This window comes from Aureobasidium namibiae (genome assembly GCF_000721765.1).
Source record: "Aureobasidium namibiae CBS 147.97 unplaced genomic scaffold scaffold_26, whole genome shotgun sequence".
NCBI lineage: Eukaryota > Fungi > Ascomycota > Dothideomycetes > Dothideales > Saccotheciaceae > Aureobasidium > Aureobasidium namibiae.
In genome coordinates, this window is record NW_013581183.1 from 199,644 (window position 1) to 220,274 (window position 20,631).

Genomic DNA, 20,631 nt, shown 5'->3' on the forward strand with positions numbered 1-20,631 from the left:
TGAATAGTTTCTCAAGCTCGTTGCCTCGTTACAAATGCTCTCACGCCTTTGCATCCCTTGTATGGCTGCCCATTGAAACAGTCCCGGACTATTGTAAAGTCCCTTTGACTTGTCTTGTACGAATCAAAATCGAAGCGACGGAAGACTTTTGCGATGACGAGATAAGCTTGTGCATGTGCAAGACTGCGATTATCGTTAGCAGATAGGATCGCTTGCTAATATTCTGATGAGCTTACTTCATGCCGACACATCCTCGACTACCCTTTGAAAAAGGCACGAGGAATTCTTTGTCGCCCTATGGTGTGTACGTTCCATCATCTGTCCATCTGCCTGGAAGGAACTCCAGTGGTCCTGGCCAAAGAAAAGGATCCAAATAAGTGAGAAGTCGTCGATACAGGAGTCTAGAGACCGAATTAGTACTGGTAGTTTGAACGTTCGGACTCTGGTTCTGACTCCGGGAGGAATATCGAACGACTCATATCGAAGCATATCATTTGGCGCTACACGTGGTAACTGAGTCGTGAAAATGGCAGATATCCAAAGACCCTCTTGTATGACGGCAGTCTGGTGTTCGCAGTCGAGCAGTCCAAACGATCAAGATGGTTCGGTCTTCCCAGATATGGCAGCTTCTCTAGCTCACACCAGGTGATCTCTCTGTCTAGAGTCGGCATGGCCACATCAAGCTTTTCTCGCAATTTTGCGAGAACGTACGGATTTGCGATCAGATGATAGGAGACGATGATGAGAAGCTGAGTTATGGCTTCACCACCAGCGATCATGAATATGTTTGCTTCATCGGTTAATCGTCGTGGCTGTTTCTCTGCTGGAGGTAATTTGCCACCTGTCAATTCCGAAAAGATGGTAATGTCATCTGAACATTTCATATTCTTCTCGCTGGCCAAGAAGCTCAGGACGTGTCCTTTGATCAGCTGCGATCTTACATCGGCAAGAGAATTTTAGTCGATGGTTTGCCTCACTCGCTGTATAGCTCTTGAAGTACACACCCATTGGCCGATGGACCAACGAAACCCACCGATATGGTATCATTTTGAGAGGAGTCAAGAGCCATGGTATGTATCGTATCAGAGTTGCGTTTTCGAAGGAGCTAATGACGGCTTCTTTCCAATCAGCCGACCTTTGACTAACGATGAAGCCTGCAGGATACTGTGCGGCTATAGGAGGGGTGTTGGCAGGATATCGCCCGCCGATTGTTTCCTCGGTCGAAGTGACGCCCGACAACTTTCCCGACAGCCGTTGTAATTGCGGGCTGCGGTAGCCATCTGAGCAAGGTTTGGGTAGGTCAGTTGCTGCGTTGGCTTAAGTCACCACCGTATTGCAGGCTCAATGCATAGATGTATATTGTCATAAGACCGGCAATGGCTGTTGGAGATTTTCATATATTCAGTCCATTGAGGTCCTTGATCAGGTCATCGACCCTACCTCCTTGGTAACCGACATCGGATGTACTTGGGTCGACTACCCAGGCGGCACTCATCTTGTCTTTGGCTTTGTCTAGCGCGATCTCCAGCTCTAAAGACGCGAAGATCGCTTCCGCTTCGTAAGGTATCGACGTGCACATTTGGGAAGCCGCCTGTTTGATGCTAAGAGCACCATATTTGATTACAGGAACCAACTTCCACGCTCGCTGCAGTAGTCGTAGAATCATGATCAGATTCTGGCTAGCAGAAGGCAGGAAGAACGGACTTGAAATCGACACACTTGGCAAAAGAGCAAAGGCCACGCCTAGTGAGAACTGGGAAAACAAGGTCGGAATCTGCATGTTAGGATAATCCCTGGTGAATTGCCCAAGAACCTCGCAAAGCCTGGCTATAGCTGCTGATATGGCTGGAAGTGCGGGTTTGGTGGGTAGACTGGCGGCCAGCAGAGGCGCGGCGTGAGCACATGGAGTTTCGGGAGTCATTGTGAAGGGTCGAAAAAGCTCCACAATCGCATAGTTATACATGCAGCTGCACGCCATCATGTCAGTTATTTGTTCAGCTGTTTAGGCAAGCGATTGGCATGAAATCTTACTGCAGGGCTAACAGCTGTGGTGTTGCATGGCGCATATCGTAGAGAACAGGGTCCATGGTTTCCCATCGGGCGCGCAGCCTTTCAAATATGCTGAAAGATGCTTCAAGACGAGCACGAGAGATACCACCGCCTTGATAGCGTTGGTGCAATGGACAGATCTCGTTGAGTATTGGAAACAAAGCCCACTGACCACGTAAAATCTTGGCGTCAGAGACAGCGGCACTATCGACTGGTCTGATCACAGGCCAAGGCCATGCGATCCAAGTAGAGATTTGAGGATCTTGACTAAGAAGAGGATAGTTAACAGGTGGTGGGTAAGGCAGAGCAAGAGTCTCCCGGAAGGAAAACTCTAAGAAGCTTGATCGTGGAATTAGCAAAGTGTAGCAAGAATTCACGTCACTGTCATTACCAAAGGTAGCAGAAGAAGCCCCAGGCGAATTTGATCCTGGCCCTGGTTCTTTGAGGGTGAGCAGAATCGTACACGTGCGATACTAAGCCTGTCTGGTAAAGACCAGTATTCAGAGCTGTATGCCGTGCACGGAGTAGATAAGAAAGGCCAGTCTTATCCAATCCCTGGCAGCCGAGCGTAGAATAGAACAAACATCCAGCCACCGCAGTTGCGATATCGGTTCCCAGATGGCTTTCTTCATCAAGCAGTCTACGAGTTTCTGCCATAGCGGTATGGCAGACCATGCGGGCGGTATCTGGATCGAGCAGGTTATAGTTCATCTTGTTGGTTGGTCAGCACAAGAAAGCAAGAAACGTAAAACAAGTCGATCTTACTGCGCCGAAAGCGAGAACAGAATGGACAAGGGTTTTCGAACATGATTCTGTGGACTGACCGAGTAGTCCGTCAAGGAAGTCATCTTCGTCAAACAGACGCATCCAGGTATGGTCCCATGTCAGATACGAGCATATGATATTGCGAAAGACTGTGTCATCACAATACCACACATCCCAATCTAAAGCCCGAACATGACTGAGCCGTGCATCGTGTTGCCATTGAGGTATACTGCCATGAGGTCGCGAAACATACGAGTGCTGGACACTGCTGGGTGTTGTTGTTAGACTTCGATTTTTTGGTGTTGCGTCTGGATCGCTCTCGATCGAAGCACTGAACCCTGAAGTCAGTCCATGTCATGAGGGGAGCAAACTTTGCAAGCCATCGAATACTCACAGCAAAGTTCTGAAGGACGGTAAGGCGCTGGCAGATCCATCAGCCCCTACATTGGATCCTGAGCTGCTAATGGTATTGTTAGCAACGCTCCCACATGATGGGCCCGCCGATGTAACTCTGGCGGAGTCGGCTAGGTCTTGAAGCTTTCGCGAGCCTCTGGCCGGATTTCGATGAAGGTCATGATCTGGTAGATCCTTCAGTCCCTGAGCGAGTTGCAAAACCGCATCGATGTCTTCGCCTGCGCGAAGCAAGCCTAGCATGCGCTGGGCGTCGCGGTCAGAGACAGATTTGAGGCGACTAATTACCTCATGTTCGCCCAAACTTTGACGCTTTAATGCTTCGTGTTTGCGTTTGAGTGCGACGATCGGAGGTGCATCTGGTTCGGCGGCATATATGCAGGCGAGTCCTCGTGTGCAACACTGTTGGCAGGATGGGCGGCTGCCATTGCACTGAAGCATGAAGCTCTCAGTATGAGCATGATCAAAGCTCTGCTGTCGGATGCTTACCTTGGTCTTCCGATTTCGACACGCATCACAAGCTACCTTTGAAAATTTTAACACGACGACGACTTGGGGGGACACGTGCCGTCGACTCAGCTCACTGTGGTTTGTGTTCGTGTCTTGGACTTGGCCGTCGATGGACCAGGTTCGTGTTTGTTCATGATCGCTAAGCTGCGGATAATATGGATTGAGCAGTGCGAGTTTCGTGGCAAATTGTCGTCATAAACTTGATTCAGGACGAGCACATGTCATCTATATGCGATGGCGCCTACGTCAAGAGAGACGAGAGTGTGTGACAGCTTGAGAAACCCAGCCGGCTTGGAAGGGCACGGGCACGGGCTTGGTCGCCACCACTGCAGAATTCGTTGCTCAAGCGACACTCTGGCCTCGGGCCACAAAGCTTCGACAGATGGTCACTCGGCTACTCGTATCTGCCACTGCCACACCACACTCACGCTATATCGCCTTATCACTTGAACAAGACTGTCGATTTCAAGTGCTGCGCGTACGCTCCGAAACGCACAAAGTCAATTAGAGGCCTCTGTGGCGAACAGTACAGCTGCCAGCGCTGCGACAGTGCCCGAGGCTGATCTGATCCCGAGCTTCCATGACCACCACCCTTTGCGACAGCAACACGACCGGCTCCACACAGTCCCAAGCCCGTGTGATGGCAACAAGACCATACCGAACACTTCTCCCAAAGACCATGTCGATCCACGCGCCGTGGCGCCCCTGAACGCCTTGCAGACGTCGTCGAAGCTAGGATCTTGACGCCAGTTCGGGCAGCGTCAAATCGCAAATCGTCCACCCAATCACCACAACCACCTTCAAAAAGTCAGCGAATGGCAGGGAAGCACTTCCCATTGCTGCGAACACGATGCGAAAAGAACGCCATCACATAGAGCGAATGTGGTGGAGGAACAGCCATCTGTAGCTCTGAAGCCACCCACTCATGATGGCATGCAGAAGTCACCTCGATGGAGCTCGACGACAAAAACGACATCTCGCGAATCACTCTGCGTAGCGGCGACATCATTTCCGTGGGTACAATTGTCAATGCCGACGGAACTCGCGCGTCGAACATCTCCGGGATGGTGAACGTCAAACTTCCCATTGAAGCTTGACGTCGCTATACATACATATTCTCTGTCGGCCAACCGCTTGAGAAAAACTTACCCCTCACGGTCGATCCCACTGTTAATCACGTACGCTCCTTTGGAGAAGATACTTATTTGGCTGGATGTCCTCCTCTTGGCCATGACGAAAGAGTTGATGCGGATGACTTTTCATATGCTGAAGATGCATGGACTAGGAGAATCCTCCCAACCATTTTCAGACGGGTCCCCCAGTTCAAAGCTGCCAAGGTCATTAATTCGTGGGTAGGGCATTAGTTCGATCACAACGCTATACTAGGCTACCATATAGATATCTATACCTAAAAAAGGGTACAAGGTTAGAGCATTTTAAGCTACTTTTTTCTAATTTTTTTTCTATCTAAATCTATAGGTGTAAAAGAACCTCCTATTAAATTTATATCCTATAATATATAGTATAGCGTATATAATAAGGCTATAAACATTATACTTTTTATAGAGATCTTAAATCTATACTAAGAGCGTAATAACTTATATCTAAATCTAGATAGCGTAATAATTCCTTCTTTATACGTCTATTCTCCTCTAATTTCTATAATATAGCTATCTAATAATATTACTTAAAGGTATTTTAAGAGAAATTTCTAAGATACTATTATTATAGCTAACTATTCTAGGGAGAATAACTAGTTATAGGGTTAGACTCGTAAAGCGGAGTATTAAGCGTAGTAAAGTAGGTATAGGTAGTAGTATATACTAAAGGGACTATTAGAATAACTAATTAAGTTAAACGTAGGACTTCCTAGTAAAGACCTACCTACCTATATACCTAATAGATAATAAGTATATATACGTTACTCTATATGCTCTATAGTGCTCTATAGAGTAGAGTAGTAGAGTAGAGTAGAGTATATAGCGTTTTCATATAAGGTACTCTATTATACTAAGGTATAGAGAATAATAGAGTAGGCTATACGACCCTATTATTAGTAGGATCGTAATAACTATTTAGAATTTTTTAAATATTTCTATATAAGTTATAATAATAAACTTAGTTTACTTAGTTACTAAAAGCTTAAAAGATTTTTATATCTATAATTATACTTTTTTATAGCTTTAGAATACCCTTATAAGTTAAACTAGCTTAATAAGAGTCTTATAAAAGTAATAGTATAAAAGAAATAAATCTAGTTACTTAGAAATAAATACTTAATATAAGCTTTACTAAAAAGCTATAGCTTACTATATACCTAACTAAGGACTTACTATTAGTTATATAAAGCTAAAGAGTTAAGAATATCTAATAATATATATTACTTTACTAGTTAAAAAGAATATATCTTACTAATAAAAACATTTTATTATAAAAGATTTTTAGATTTATATCTTACTTATTAAGCTTTTAAATAAACTTTAAATACTTTTACTAAAAAGAGAGGATAAGATATACTAAAAGATAAGTATACTATACTTAACTAAAAATCTAGCTACTCTAAAATAAATACTTATAGTTATTACTAGTTAAATAGTTTTAGGATTCTAATTAAAGAAACTTTAGCTAATAGGATAACCCTACTCTTAGAGAAATATCTTAGTTATAGCTATAATCTCTAAGTTCTATAAATAGATATTTATATTATAAGTAAGTATATAGTTAAAAGCTATAGTTAAAAATACTAGTAAGCTTAAAGTCTTAGTTTAAACTAAGCTTAACTAGTCTTTATAACTATATACTTTTTTAGGTCTACCTCTAGTTTTAACCTTTTTAGCTCTACCTCTAGCCCTTTTTTTTTAGAAGTAGTATCTAAAGCCTTATAACTAGTAGTACTAGAACTAGAGCTAGAACTAGCTTAACTAGAGTTATAATTAGAGTTTATATCCTCTATATCTAGTATAGGTCTAGAACTAGTAGAGAGATCTAATATAGGCTTAGAACTAGTAGATAAATCTAAGATAGGTCTAAATCTAGATTTATTAGAGCTAGATTTACTAGAGCTATAAGTAACTAGTTTTAAAGACTTATTAAAGCTATTACTAGTAGAATCTTTAGATTTAGACCTAGACTTAGATTTAGACTTTAAAGGACTATAACCTTCTCTAATTTTACTATCTATATCTTCTTCTAAAGTAGGAATATCTAGATTATAATCTATAGAGCTAGAGTTATTATAAGCTAAGTTTAAGTCTTTAGTAGTAAATATATTACTAGTATCTTTATTAATAGATTTAGCTTTATCTTTTAATATAGATTCTAAACTACTATTAGAGTTACTTAAGAAAGTATCTTCTATATTATAAGAAAAATTACTAATATAAGGTAATAAGTTTATTTTAGGACTTATAGTAGTTTCCTTTTCTAGTCTTAGTAAATTTCTTTTATTTAATCTAGTTTTAGGACTTTTAGAATTAGATATATTATTTTTAGAGCTATTAATAAAGTCTTTAGGTCTTATAAGTCTAGTACTAGGACTTACTATAGTAGATTTATAAGAACTAGAACTACTATTACTAGATATAGATAAAGGTTTTATAATCTTAGTACTAGTAGCTAAATAAGAACTAGTACTTAATTTAGGACTAGTTCCTACTATAGAACTATTATATATAGTAGATATAGCTTTACTAGATTTAGATTTATTACTTAAAGTATCTTTAGCTTTAGAGTTATTAGAAGTATTAAAGTTACTAATACTATCTTTACTACTAGAATGTTATAGCTAACTATTCTCTTAGAAAGAATAACTAGTTATAGAATTAGACTTATAAAGAGGAGTATTAAGTAAGTAAGTAAAGTAAGTAGTATAATATATAGTAGTATATACTAAAGAGACTATTAGAATAACTAATTAAGTTAAATATAGAACTACCTATAGTTATTCTACCTTCCTATATACTTAGACTATCTAGTAAGGAATATATAGTGCTCTATATACTCTATATGCTCTTAACTTTCTAAGAGATTATAAAGAGTAAAGAAAGTAAAGTATATAAGGTAGCTACCTATATATAGAGTACTCTCTACTTTTTTGCTATTTAGTAGAAATTCTAAGAGTAGGATTCTAAAGAGGTAGTAATTAGCATCGTACGTGCTATAGACTAGTACGCTTAACTTAGCTTATAATAGCTATTATATACCTTAGTAACGTCTTTTACTATAAAATTGTAAGAATTACTTATTAAACATTTACTACTTATAATTATGCTCTTATATATCTATAAACCTTATTTAATTAGAATACCATGACACGGTTTACAGATTCGAACCCGCGACCTTCGGCTTATCTCCGGTCATCGCCGAAGCTAGCGCTAAGACCGAGGCTCGCACGCATGGCTTGTTAGCGACTCGAGCCTCGCGCTCCTCTTACTCTAGTGCTCGATAGTCTATGAATCGAACTGCTGTATCAGACCTTCTCATACCACGTTCTAATCATTAAAAGAGTATGATTTAGCCTAGCTACCGGTGTTAGAGACTTCCCGCCTATATTGAGTATAGATCGAAATCGAATTGGTCATCTGACAACCAAAATGCCTGAGAAATCGGTCCGTCGTAAGCGGCACCAAGATTGTCGTATATATCCATGGACCAAGGAAACAGTTCAGTACTTGCTGACTCGGCGACTAACCTGTCGTAGCCATTGAAGTCTCCACTCAATCCCTGCATGGGACCTGATTCCGTCTCAGGTGAGCCTGGATGCTTTTGAAGTGCCGGTCTACGGCGGACCGTGACGATGCCTAGCATGGGAATTCTTAAAGTCAGACTTTCCTGGCTCAGATCCTCATTACACATATAAGAATTGAGAGAGCAAAGAGCGATTGCTGCTTTATGGGCGAAGTCACCGCCTGGTCTGTCTGATGCGGTCTTCATGGCTGGCAGGAGTTGGTTGAACAGATCGGCAGATCTGATTTGCTGAGGCAGTTTCGTGGTCACCACTTGGGCGCTTGTCTCGCTATAGGTCCACAAGATAAACATGGCAGCTGTCATTACTTGAAAGTCCAGCACTCTACATAGAGAGATACCAGATGGTATCAGTGGTCGCAAAGTGACGTAGCGCCATATCATGCTTCGGCATGCATCAATGCAGGCATTATAGTGGTGTCCATATCGACCTGCGTCGTCATGTTGCAGTGCAAAGCACAAATGCGTTCGCACGACTAGGTATTGATGCCAGAATTGCAACATGTGATCCGCTGAGAGATAGCTGGTCAGGGAGGCGAACCATCCTTCAGGTGTGGACAAAGCGAGATCCTCGAGTGCTTTATGGATCTCATGTACTTGCGCCAGCTTGCTGATGTCTGATTTTCCGGCGGCGCTAGACTCGTCCAACGTCTGTATCTGGAGGGCCATGTCGGTCAGGTAGCGAAGGTAGACCTGGGGTACAACTTTGCCATCGCGTAAGAGAGGTTTTGGAGGTGATAGCCGGTACGACCCTGTTCCTGTGGGGAGACCAAACATTGTGCCAGCGAAGCGATCAAGCATGCAGATGCCCTCCCAAAGGTCTGATGCTATCTGGTAGCGACGAAGCTGTTCAAGACTAGTGTTTGTAATGTCTAGATGGGCTACAGTGCGGGGCAGGCCGATCATTTCGGCAAGGGCGACGATGCGTCTTAGCTGTAGCCATGTCCTCTTGATGTTGACACATGCGAGCGACCTAGACTAAGTTCAGTATGGTCGGGGTCAGAAACGTACGCGAGCGTGAGCTAAGAGCGACTTGCAGAGACCTGAATGGTCCTGACAAGTTGAATATTCTTGCGGGGACGCTGATGCAGAAAAGCCATGGGGAATGCTTTGTCACTTACAGTCTGATGAACAGTAGACTAGTCTCGATACCTTCTAGTGTTGCGGCAAGTGCGTCCTCAACAAGCACAACTCGATGTACTGCTACGGAGATTGTCTCAGGGAAAGCAGCGGGAGAACACATGCTCAACCCGAGTGATTCGAGATCTTCGGCTGGTATCTGACGAACAGTGAGAGCCAACGACAGCAGTAAATTCGCGACGGATCTGGCATCGATGTCGGGCTTGCAAGCTTCGTTATAATGGTCTAGCATATCTTCAGCTGAAGCTGTCATCTGGACACCAGGGAACAAGCTAGTGTAGACGCGCGACCAAACGAAAGAATGCGCTGAAAGGGCCACAACGTCACTCCTTGCCGGCAGAAGAGGCTGCAGATCCCGTCTTGCAGAGTGGTTGAGTGCCTCGAGGTCGACGAGCGATGTCTGATCCTCAGTTTCCTGCCAAGTTTTTTCTGTGCCTTGCGAGTCCAGGATGTGGGTATCAAGAAGCTGGTGAAGATGGCACCGCGGGTGAGCATGACTCAGATTGTTTTCTCTGGACGTGTGGTCAGACTGCTCGACGGGCGCTTCCGAACGATTGTGCTCGCTTATCGGCAGTGATACTGCCACATCGTGGTCCTGTTGATTGATTGGCGATTTGAGGGCAATATGGTTGGTGGTAGCTCTGTCGTCACCGGATTGCGCTCGTGCGCAGCTTGTGAGCGTTGCCTCAAGACTGCGAACTGCAGCCCACAGTAGATTGACCTCATCTTCTAAGACGCGGGTCCGCTGTGACTCGCTTACTGAAAGATTGCTGTCCGTTGATGGGATGAGGGTCTGCGGACTACACGGATGGTCTCGGATTTGACAATTGCTGCAAACTTGGGTCGTATCGGCAGGCCAGACGCAGCGCACCTTGCGTCGTTTGCCTGTACGTGTCAGATTGATAAAGCATAGCAGACGCAGTGCAAATACTCACACTCAGCACAACTCTTCGTGCCCTTGCGCAGATGACGGACTCGCGGCCCCTTTGGCATGCTCGAGGTGTTCGGGTAGGTGTGTTGACGTAACGGAACTTTTCGGTCGAAAGCAATTTTGTAATTCGGCCGAACGTTGTTCCAAGACGTCCAAGAACGGAGCTCTGGATCAATGCCGCGAGCATCCGCACAATTATCTACTACAAGCGGTCTAAACGCCGTACATAAAAGTGTCTCGTGACGTAAGCCGCTCAGTCTAACCATGTTCTAGGTCGCTTGGCTTCAACGCACAAAGGCAATCCTTCGCCCGTCCCATGCTCCTCGGCCGAAAATTGCGAAGAACGTGAGTGATATTTAATAGTGTCTCGCTGGATTCAACCCACCTCGCTTTCCCACTTCACATCACACCGCGCCGATCCAATCATTCATCTTGTTCATCAAGCAACAATCGCTGTATTCCCTACCATGGCATCCCCAACTGTCATCGTCTTTGGCCCCACTGGCAATGTGGCTCGCGTCGCGGCCATCACAGCTCGCAAGCACGGCGCTCAAGTTGTCCTCGCCATGCGAGACCCGAGCAAGGAGATTAACGGGATCAGACATGAGGAAAATGGCTACGAGAGAGTGCAAGCCGATTTGACCAAGCCTGACACTATCCGCGAGGCAGTTCTGAAGACTGGCGCGAAGAAAGCTTTCATCTACCAAGTGCACTCCTCCGACCACCTGAAATCCAGCATTGAAGCACTCAAAGAGGCTGGCATTGACTTTGTGGTTTTCATGAGCAGCTTCACCATCGTCGATGCTGGCGGCGATCTGGAAGCCATCTCTCCAAAAGAACACATTCCATACTCGCATGCTCGCGTCGAACTCAGTCTCCTTGAGGTCTTTGGACGTGAGCACTTCGTTCCCATCAGGTCAGGATCTTTGGCGACGAACCTCATGATGTTCAATGGACAAGCTGTCAGGAACGGCCACGTCAGCTTGTGGGCGCCTGAGTCCACATCCGACTGCATCTCCGCGGATGACCTCGGTGAAGTTGCAGGCACAGTCCTCGTTAATGGTTCCGACAAGAAGATAATTTATCTTTTCGGACCTGAGCCACTGTCACAGCAGAAACAGATCGAAACAGTCGCACGTGTTCTGCAGAAAGATATCAAGATCGATACGATCTCTACAGAAGCAGAGGCGGTGGAGGCATACAAAGCTAAAGGCCTCCCAGAGGCGGTTGCCCGGTTGATCGCTGCCAACCTGGCGCAAAACACTAAGAGCTTCGCGGCTCGCGAGCCCCAGATTTACCGTGAAGGTGTTAGCAATGTTAAGGAGATCACAGGTCACCCCTCGACTAGTTTCCAGGACTTTGTGTCATCGAACAGTCACTTGTTCCAGTAGATAGATAGTCTTCTCCTTTGTAAAACCACTTAGACTTAGCGTTAGAAAGTCCTAACACTAGAAGACAAAAAACTTGAGTCGAGTTGTTTGAATTTTGGTACAAATTTAGGGTTTAGGGTTTAGATGAATGAGTCGAGTTTTTTGCTTTAGGTTAGGGTTAGGCAACATTCCATTCCTTTCTATATAGCTACATTCTGCTCTTAAATTAAGGTATACACATAAGATAAGGAAAAGTAGGTAAGGAAAAACCTCTAGAAATATATATAAGAGATGTATTATAAGGCTAGGTTATTAGTTAATGCTATAGCCTATCTAGTTTCTTACTCGGAGGCGGATAAGGAGGACTAAGATGTATTTATCTAGCCATTTAGCAGTGCTAGGAGTAAAGGACCTCTATAACTCCTTATAGGTCTATAAGGTATCTTTTCTAAGTAGTCCGCCTTAGCTAAGGATAAATGGCTTAAATGCCTAGCTAAGTACTCGGTATTTATTCCTTTTAACTTATTCTTCTGTTATAAGGGTTATATATAGATCTGCCTTTACTTATTCCTTTATAAGAGAGATTATTAATATATCTAGGTATAGGGTTCCTTTTAGATTATTAATCCTAATGTCTATACGGATGTCTCTATAGTCGCCTCTTAGTTTAAGGAAGACTTTATTATCTAGGTTAGTCCGTAGGGCTATTATAAGGGCTTAGCAGATCTTGTTATATTTTACTACCGTTTGTCTTGTCCTTATACGGCATACATCCTTATGTCTAAAAGTGTAGGCTCTATTATAGTGTCTATAAATGTCCTATTCCTCTTCTAGAGTAGTTAGTAGGCGGATATAGAGGGCGGCCGCGACGTCTATATCCGCTAGGAGTAGGGGCTACGAAGTTAGGAGGGCTATAAGCCATTATCGGCCTAGCTAATAGGTAGGGGGACCTTTCGCTAAAAGGTCTCCCGGATTAGGTATAGCGGGGAAGCTTAGCAGGCCTAAACAGGAAATTTCGACGCGAAAGATCTTCCGAAAGACCCATTTTGTAACTTATATAAATCTTGCTAAACATTCCTAGAAAAGAAGATAAGTTATAATTTAGGCAGTGCGGCATTAATTACACTATTTAGAATATTAATACAAGTGCTAGCTAATTATATATCGTCGCCTAAACTTAGTAGTAACGAATTCTAAAGTTCGCTAAGGCTTACGCCCGTACCTAGTAGTAAGTAAGGTCACCCTAACACCACATATAAATGACAGTATAAAGATATAAATAAGAGAGTGTATTACATTTCGAAACTATATAGCAATCTCTTCATTTTCTCTATCCGAAGAATTATGGACTACTCGGAGTAATCGATTAAATGCGCGCTTATAAGAAGAATGCTAACTAATCGACTTATTTTACGCTTAGCTAGTAATAAGTTCCTACTCGCCAAATTTATGCTATCTAACTTCTTTAAGGCTAGCGATAGTAGGAATAAGGTCTGCTTTTAAATATGCTAGTGCCCGTAAAGTAAAGCTATAATAAGAGTCGTAACAGTTACGAACTAGGTAGCTAGATAAGGTGCTATACTTTTCGAAGTACTCGTATATCTCTATAAATTTAGTAAATAACCGTATAAACTTAGGCCTATTGTAGGCTGCCACACTAGAGTCCGTCTGCTAGGAGCGTGGTGCTTTAGGGTCTATACTACTTAATAGTATGTTATCTAAAAGCTAGGATAGCCCGGTAGTAGGAGAACTATAAGGCGGTGTAATAGGCTCTATAATACGATATCTACGAACTTTCTTTATGCGATAATTACCGGTCTAATGTACCACTAAGGGCTTAGTACTAGCATCATTAGACTTACTAGATTCACTATTAGACTTAATAATAATAGCTTCGCTATTTTTGCTATGTTGCTTCTATCTTTTAGGATCTAGTTCTCTACTAGTAGCAGTGTTATATTATGCCGTAAGCTTTCTCTTATTTAAGACAGCTAGAGTAGACTTTAGAACTGCTAGAACTAGTAGCTTTATCTTAAGACGATCTTATTTAATGCCGGTTACATAGGCGTTTACGCTCTTATTATAGGACTTAAAATTATTAAGTACTAATTTCGAGGTTTTTTTCTAACGCGTGCTAGGCTTACGCTAGGTGGGGTCGATTCTTTTATTAATTGTAGCTTACTAGCCGGTAATAGCTTCTATAATGTCTGCCACATTAGCGTAGGTAATAGCAATATAGGTCGTTATCCGTTTCGAGAGATCTTTTACCGACTTAATAGGTCGTATAGACACCGGAATCTGGTTAAACTAATCTTCGCCCTAGTGCTTTATAATCTAATTAAGATGTGTTTTCTTAGTCCACTACGCTAATAAACTAACGACGACTATAACCCGGACGATATCGCCATTACTAACGTTAGCTAAAAAGGCTTTTTCACTCTATATACTAGGATCGGGATAGGTGTTCTATAGGCTGTTAATCTACACCCACCGCTATACGTACGCCGCATTAACACTAGCATTTTCGGCTACATCGGCAGAAGTAGACAAAATTTCGCTTATAGCTTATATAGGTAAGATGTTTCTACTAGGATTATTAAGATAATCCTATAACGATACGTTCGCTTTGTCTTATAACTTCCGTGTACGTAGCTCTGTCTCGACTTCGTTAGGAGACATCATTTAGAGCCGGGCATTTACATCTCCCGCTTTAGCTCGGCTATAGAGCGATTAACCGGACCGCTTTTATTATTACGATACAGTTAGTGGGTTAGAACTAAGCATCATCTTAAGACTTAGAGGCGGTAGCACATTCTTAGTAGTAGTAGGAACTAGAGGTTACAAATACTATAGCTATAGTTATAGCTAAGGCTAGGGTAGGGGTAGAGGCTAGACGACGGCGTTATTACTACTAGACTTAGCTAACGCATTTAAAGTGCTAGGGTCGAAGCGATATAGCGTATAAGCGCGGACGTGTTTAATACGCGCCATTCCTAAAACGCGTAGCGAATAGTAGTAGAGAGAGAGAGAGGGAGAAAGAGAGATAAAAGAATAAGAGGGAAAAAGGTAGATATTATAAGCGGGGAGTAGGGAAACAAGTGTAGGTTTTAATAGAGCAATTAATCGGATGAGTAAGATAAGGTATGCGATATAGAAGGAGGGACGGAGTAATTAGAGAAAAGGGTAAGAGATAAGGGAAATTAGCGCCGAAGCTACGTAGCTTAGACCCGATAAGGATCTATATCTAGAAAGCTAGGGAAAATCCTACACTTAGCTAATATAACACCATCCTATTAGGTTAAGACATGCGTAAAGCTAAGGTAAGTAAACGTATTATAAGTAGAAACTAAGGAAAAACTAACTAGGATCACGCGTAGGAGACGCGTTAGAGTTCTAAGGTTATATAGTGTTATCTCTCGGTACTTACTCTAGGTAAAGGGTAGAGAACGTATATCCACTGCGATAGGAATCTCGGACTCTTTACATCTCTCTACTTATTCGTTCTAACCATCTCCTAATTTATAACATAGCTAGTAAGACAGATCCGACAATCGCTAATAATGGAGTTTATATTCCGAGTTTTAAATAACGCTTTAACCGGCTCCTAGACCCTAGCTAGTCCGACTGCGTTAGCAATCGATTAGGACAACGCGTCTAACACCGAGTAACGCGTCTAAGAAGCTATCTCGACATTTGTCTATCTACTAATATACCGAGCACTTATCTATAAAGAGCATAGATACGCTATAGATGCTGTTAGTGGCTATCTCTAGAGATCCTATAAGGACATTAAAGGCAGAATTAAGATAGCTGTCGTATAACACTTTATCGGTTACGATCTTATATAGGTAGATGACATCATACTTCCCGAGGCCGGACGAGTAGTAATCGATTGTCTCGACGCTACGATTATAGGCTATAGCTACGAGCATAAGATCTAGTAGGAGGGTAATAGCATAAGCGACGAGTCCGAGACAGCTATCGAACCTAGCGTCTACCTATAATTCCACGAATAAAGAAGGCTCCCCTACCCACAATTCCACGAATAAAGAAGGCTTATTTATTTAAAAGTCCTATATAAAGTTATGCCAAGAAAAATCCACGAGAGGTCAATTTATTTAAAAGTTGTAGGACAGTTTTTTTAACGAAAATCATATTAAATAAGCCTAAAAAAATCACAGTTTATAGACAGAATTTTGAATAATATTTTGGCGTTAGAGTTAAGTAGAAAATCAGTATGTTTGTAGCAGACTAGAGCCGGTCCTAATAGTGATGTTCCTAGCAAGCGAGGTTAAGACAGCGTTACGCCCGCAGGGCATAAGCCTAACCCTATAGGTTATAGGGTCAAGTTGGCCTAAGCCTACCAAACGCGTCCCATTCCACGCGCGTAACGCGCTATGCTATTAAACACATCATTGGCGATATCCATTATAACCATACAGATAGGGACAGAGTTATAGCAGCAACGACATAAGCATAGACGAAAACGCAGCAGAGCAGGGTTTCTAACAGTTATTCACCGTACGAGTAGAGTATAAGATTATATAGTGCATCCTATGCTAATACGCGATTAGCCTAGCAAACATACATGGGCATTTGAAGGACAAGCACCTAAAGGCCGTCGATCAGAAGTGCCGGAAAGGCATAGCCAGGTATGTCGCCGAAAAGATAGACGGTGTCGTATGGGACAAAGAACAGGTGATATACCTAGAGCCGAATTCACCGCTAGTTAAAGGGTTTCCCATATACCGTAATGGATATCGTTGCGTATTAACCCAAAATACTAGCAACGAGTGTGGATACATATGCCGTTCGATTCTAGGGATACAGGACCATTGTAAAACCAAGCACGGATAGAAGAATAAGCAGAAACCCGGCGGCAATGTATACAAAAAGACCACACAGTCACCCAACCGTTTGTGGGACGAGGGTTAAGCATGTCAAACGTTTTTCGCGCAGCGAGCATGGCAGGTGTATTTCGCAGTTAAGCTAGCAGATCCCGTCTAGCCAATACCAGCCGGCTAACGCACATAGAAGGAAAAAGTCCACGCAACGATGCAGGCAAAGTTAGCAGCCGAAGCAGAAGAGAGAGCAGCAAACCGCGACACCATCCGAGACGACGACAGCCGATTCGTGACCAACCCGTTTTTAAAAGCATTAAATTGCGCAACGATTTTACACGGCTAGGACCGGGAACGAATGATTATGGACAAAACCCCGATCGAAGCACGATTAAGACACCAATCTAGGCAACCCAGACCCCGATACGAGGACGAGCATTTGCCCGACAGCGATTTCGGGTTAGAACGTGCGTGTGTAGGTACGAAGCGATTAATCAGACGGTCGTTACAGTGTTGCAAGCAGCACATCGTCGGTAGGGCGGCATTGTTTTTAATCAACCAAAAGCATAGCGGTGGTACCGGGCCTAAGAAGAAGTTCGAAAGTAACCACAGCGTTAAGACAGTACGCAAGTACAGTGAGTGGTGGATCATGATATTGTGTATTTTGTGGCGTACCTAACACAGAGAGATCCGACCGCAATATGTGTTAATAGAGGCCCAGACCGATGCGTTGTTGTATTTGAAGCGATTGTGCTACAACTAGGTGTCGGAAGACACGCCCGCCAACACATAGCAGGAAGACATAGCGAAGCAAATCGAGCACGCGTGCATGGCATTTTGGTTAGCCATGTTAGATTACGACATCGGGGATAGCGAGTACAGCAACGGAATCATCAGCGCATTAGCGGTATTAGCCATCGACGAACGGAACAAGGGATGGAAGCCAGCCACGTTATACACGCCCATATTGTCCGCCATGATCACTATTTCGCGATCGATGGTCGTTTATAAGGCATACGACAATCGAAATGCCATAGTGAAACGAATGATGAGAGCAGAGTTGATAAGCGAAGCCTAAGCCAGGCAGGCGGCACCGAGCATTTTCGATTAGGTCTAGGAGATGAGCAATAAGTTTATGATGTTAGCCGACAAGGACCACAAGCCTACGCCAATAGATTAGATGTTGCACATTAGAACGTTAGGTATGCGCATCAGATACACCACTAACGTACTAGGCACCGTCGAATGGCAAGGGAACGAGATCACCATCGGTTAGGCATCATTCCGATTGGCAGATTTGAGATCGACCATACAAGGGTTATATAACAGCACACGCATCCAGTTGTTCTAGAAGGTGATCATGTTAGACGTAGACGACCACGGCCGACCACGATCAGGATTAGGAAGCTAATTGCCCGAGTTGAACATAGACGACATTAAAGACAATCCAAGCGATACGTGGTCAGACAAATTCAATTTTTTAGAGTATACCATCAACAAGTGGAGTGTAGATGGCAAGAATTGGTTATTAGACCGGGTGATAGAGGACGACAAGTTAATTAGGCAATTCGTACGCACCACGGATGCATTACCCGCCAGCGAAGACGACAGCAACACCGCCATTCCATGGAACGAAGCCGGCATTAGCAAATATTTTAAGGCGGTCGAGAAGTTTAAAGAACAGTTATTCGTTTTGGTCCATTTAACAGCCGGCGCCCCCGCCCGCGGTATAGAGAGTGTCACCGTAGCATATAAGAACGGCGTAGACGACTGCGGATACTGAGGAGTATTCGTCGACAACGGATTGGTGTCATTCGTCACATTATACAACAAGACCGGTATTAAGGTCATTCACAGATTCGTGCTAAGGGAGGTGTTAGAATTAGTCGTTTATTATTTGTGGTTAGTCCAGCCATTCGTTAGAGCGTTACAGAAGATGGTATTCGACTAGAAAGAGTACCGAGCGTTCATTTAGGAGCCGAAGCCCGAAGAGCAGTGGCGAGACTAAGAAGACGAGGATTAGGATGAGATCGAGGCCGAGGAAGAGCGAGTAGACGCCGATTCATACCTAGATAACGCTAGCGATGACCGAGACCACGACCCCGACGACCCAGATCACGACACCGACAGTGACGATGATAGCGAAGATTTCGTCGAGGAAGGGGAGAGTGCAGAAGATGACACACCCTAGAAGCCAGCATTCACGCCTAGCAACCCGGATGGAGTGTACAGCACAGACAGATGCCGTCGATTGTTACAGGAAGTGACACGACACGGCATAGGTGCGCGCATCGGATTAGCCGCATAGCGAGAGGTTTATCTAGCAATCCACCGTTAGTTAGCGGAAGATGACAGCATTAGGCGAACATTAGACACCGCATTCGGTAGCAGCAAAGAGAAACGAAAGGACTAAGCGGCACAGGCAGAAGAAGCTAACACCGAGGAAGCCGTCAGAGCTAATTAAGCCGGACATTCGTTAAGTATCGAAGACAGCATGTACGGTCGAATGACTAGAGAGTCACCGTAGATAACGATGCGCGAAAAGGATGCATTCCGGAAAGTTAGCATCGATTAGCACCGCATTATAGGATTCTAACCAGTCCAGACCGAAGGACGCAACACAGCCAAATCGTTAGTAGACATGGAAAAGCAAGCGGAAGCGGACAAGTTCCAGCGATGGAGAGCATTCCGGCAAGCCGACATGTTAGATGCGTTTAAGAGAATGATGGGCCTAGATGCCGAGTTTAGGGGTGTACAATTCGCCATTTTACGGGCGTTGCAGGAAGGGCATAAGAATGTTTTAGGCATCATGCCCACCGGCGGCGGTAAGAGTTTGACATTCATGTTGCTAGCCCGTTGTTCGCCTAGCGGAGTTACCATCGTCGTGGTGCCGTTAACGGCGTTAGAGGGCGACATGGTTAGACGTTGCAAGGAGAGCGACATTAAGTGTGCAGTATGGGACGCCGCCCGGCCGCCCGAATAGGCAAGCATCGTATTCGTCACACCAGAGGCAGCGGTCGGACAAGCGTTCAAGCGGTTCATGCAACAGAAGAAGTTAACAGGCCAGTTAGACCGATTGGTGATCGACGAGTGCCACGTCGTGTTAGATTCTAGGCGGAAGACAGCCGACAAAGACGCATGGCGACCGGAGATTTTAGAGTTATATAAGACAATCGAGCAGTTAGTGCAGACGTTGTTTTTAACAGCAACATTGCCGCCACGGAACGAGTTGGAGTTTTACGACAAGATGAACATCAACAAGCACGAAATCGTTAAGATCCGGGACAGCACGACACGTAAGGAGATTAAGTACCAGGTTGTCGATTACGAGGAAGAGGAGGAAGAAGAGGCATTACAACGCATGGTTGACGACAAGAAGAGATAATACCCCGGTAAGCAGATTGTTGTTTATTGTTCGAAGATCTAGGACGGCCAGCGATACGCCAAAACATTAGGTTGCCAGTTGTTCCATCGCGAGATGGGCACCGAGGCCGAAAAGCGAGAAGTGGTTCGACGATTGACGACAGGGCAACAAGATGTGTTCGTAGCGACGAACGCGTTAGGTTTGGGCATCGACGCGCCAACGATCCGAGTGGTCATCCACATAGGAGTGCGAAGATCGATGCGAGATTTCGTGCAAGAAAGCGGCCGAGCCGGGAGAGACAGACAGTGGAGCGAATCGATCATCATGAGATGGAAACGCACGCAGTCAGATGGCAGCATTATCCGAGATAAGATGTGGGGAGCGGAAGAGGCGATGAAAACATTTGTCGAAGGCGAGTGTTGCCGACGGGTCACAATAGACAAAGAAATGGATGGCAACAGCGAGAGAATGGCGTGCGAGGTAGACGAGCAGAGATGCGACGTGTGT

General features: G+C 44.1%; 9 protein-coding genes across 9 annotated transcripts; 5 read left to right on the plus strand and 4 right to left on the minus strand.

Annotated features, from left to right (window-relative positions):
- Positions 1-11: 11 nt before the first annotated feature.
- M436DRAFT_57939 (cytochrome P450) lies at positions 12-884 on the minus strand (the record flags this gene model as incomplete). The annotated part of the gene is made up of 4 exons (XM_013567357.1): positions 12-183; positions 237-285; positions 342-548; positions 593-884. The coding sequence occupies 4 exons, from the start codon at positions 882-884 to the stop codon at positions 12-14; spliced, it is 720 nt and encodes a 239-aa protein (XP_013422811.1).
- A 509-nt stretch (positions 885-1,393) lies between these two features.
- M436DRAFT_86250 (uncharacterized protein) lies at positions 1,394-1,921 on the minus strand (the record flags this gene model as incomplete). The annotated part of the gene is made up of 1 exon (XM_013567421.1): positions 1,394-1,921. One exon carries the CDS (start codon positions 1,919-1,921, stop codon positions 1,394-1,396), a length of 528 nt encoding a protein of 175 aa, XP_013422875.1.
- Positions 1,922-3,393: 1,472 nt separating this feature from the next.
- On the minus strand, positions 3,394-3,747 carry M436DRAFT_14634 (uncharacterized protein; the record flags this gene model as incomplete). The annotated part of the gene is made up of 2 exons (XM_013567337.1): positions 3,394-3,657; positions 3,715-3,747. Coding segments are annotated over 2 exons (297 nt in total), but the record flags the coding sequence as incomplete, so codon positions are not given.
- A 4,737-nt stretch (positions 3,748-8,484) lies between these two features.
- Positions 8,485-10,584, minus strand: M436DRAFT_33452 (uncharacterized protein; the record flags this gene model as incomplete). The annotated part of the gene is made up of 4 exons (XM_013567347.1): positions 8,485-9,451; positions 9,600-10,197; positions 10,270-10,503; positions 10,554-10,584. Coding segments are annotated over 4 exons (1,830 nt in total), but the record flags the coding sequence as incomplete, so codon positions are not given.
- A 432-nt stretch (positions 10,585-11,016) lies between these two features.
- M436DRAFT_67996 (NmrA-like family protein) lies at positions 11,017-11,940 on the plus strand (the record flags this gene model as incomplete). The annotated part of the gene is made up of 1 exon (XM_013567388.1): positions 11,017-11,940. One exon carries the CDS (start codon positions 11,017-11,019, stop codon positions 11,938-11,940), a length of 924 nt encoding a protein of 307 aa, XP_013422842.1.
- A 5,271-nt stretch (positions 11,941-17,211) lies between these two features.
- On the plus strand, positions 17,212-17,439 carry M436DRAFT_10503 (uncharacterized protein; the record flags this gene model as incomplete). Its single annotated transcript, XM_013567333.2, has 1 exon — positions 17,212-17,439. A coding segment is annotated over one exon (228 nt), but the record flags the coding sequence as incomplete, so codon positions are not given.
- Positions 17,440-17,589: 150 nt separating this feature from the next.
- M436DRAFT_57950 (uncharacterized protein) lies at positions 17,590-17,838 on the plus strand (the record flags this gene model as incomplete). Its single annotated transcript, XM_013567362.1, has 1 exon — positions 17,590-17,838. The coding sequence occupies one exon, from the start codon at positions 17,590-17,592 to the stop codon at positions 17,836-17,838; it is 249 nt and encodes an 82-aa protein (XP_013422816.1).
- Positions 17,839-19,401: 1,563 nt separating this feature from the next.
- M436DRAFT_67997 (P-loop containing nucleoside triphosphate hydrolase protein) lies at positions 19,402-20,145 on the plus strand (the record flags this gene model as incomplete). Its single annotated transcript, XM_013567389.1, has 2 exons — positions 19,402-19,677; positions 19,744-20,145. 2 exons carry the CDS (start codon positions 19,402-19,404, stop codon positions 20,143-20,145), a joined length of 678 nt encoding a protein of 225 aa, XP_013422843.1.
- Positions 20,146-20,238: 93 nt separating this feature from the next.
- M436DRAFT_13430 (P-loop containing nucleoside triphosphate hydrolase protein) lies at positions 20,239-20,553 on the plus strand (the record flags this gene model as incomplete). The annotated part of the gene is made up of 1 exon (XM_013567336.1): positions 20,239-20,553. A coding segment is annotated over one exon (315 nt), but the record flags the coding sequence as incomplete, so codon positions are not given.
- Positions 20,554-20,631: the final 78 nt, after the last annotated feature.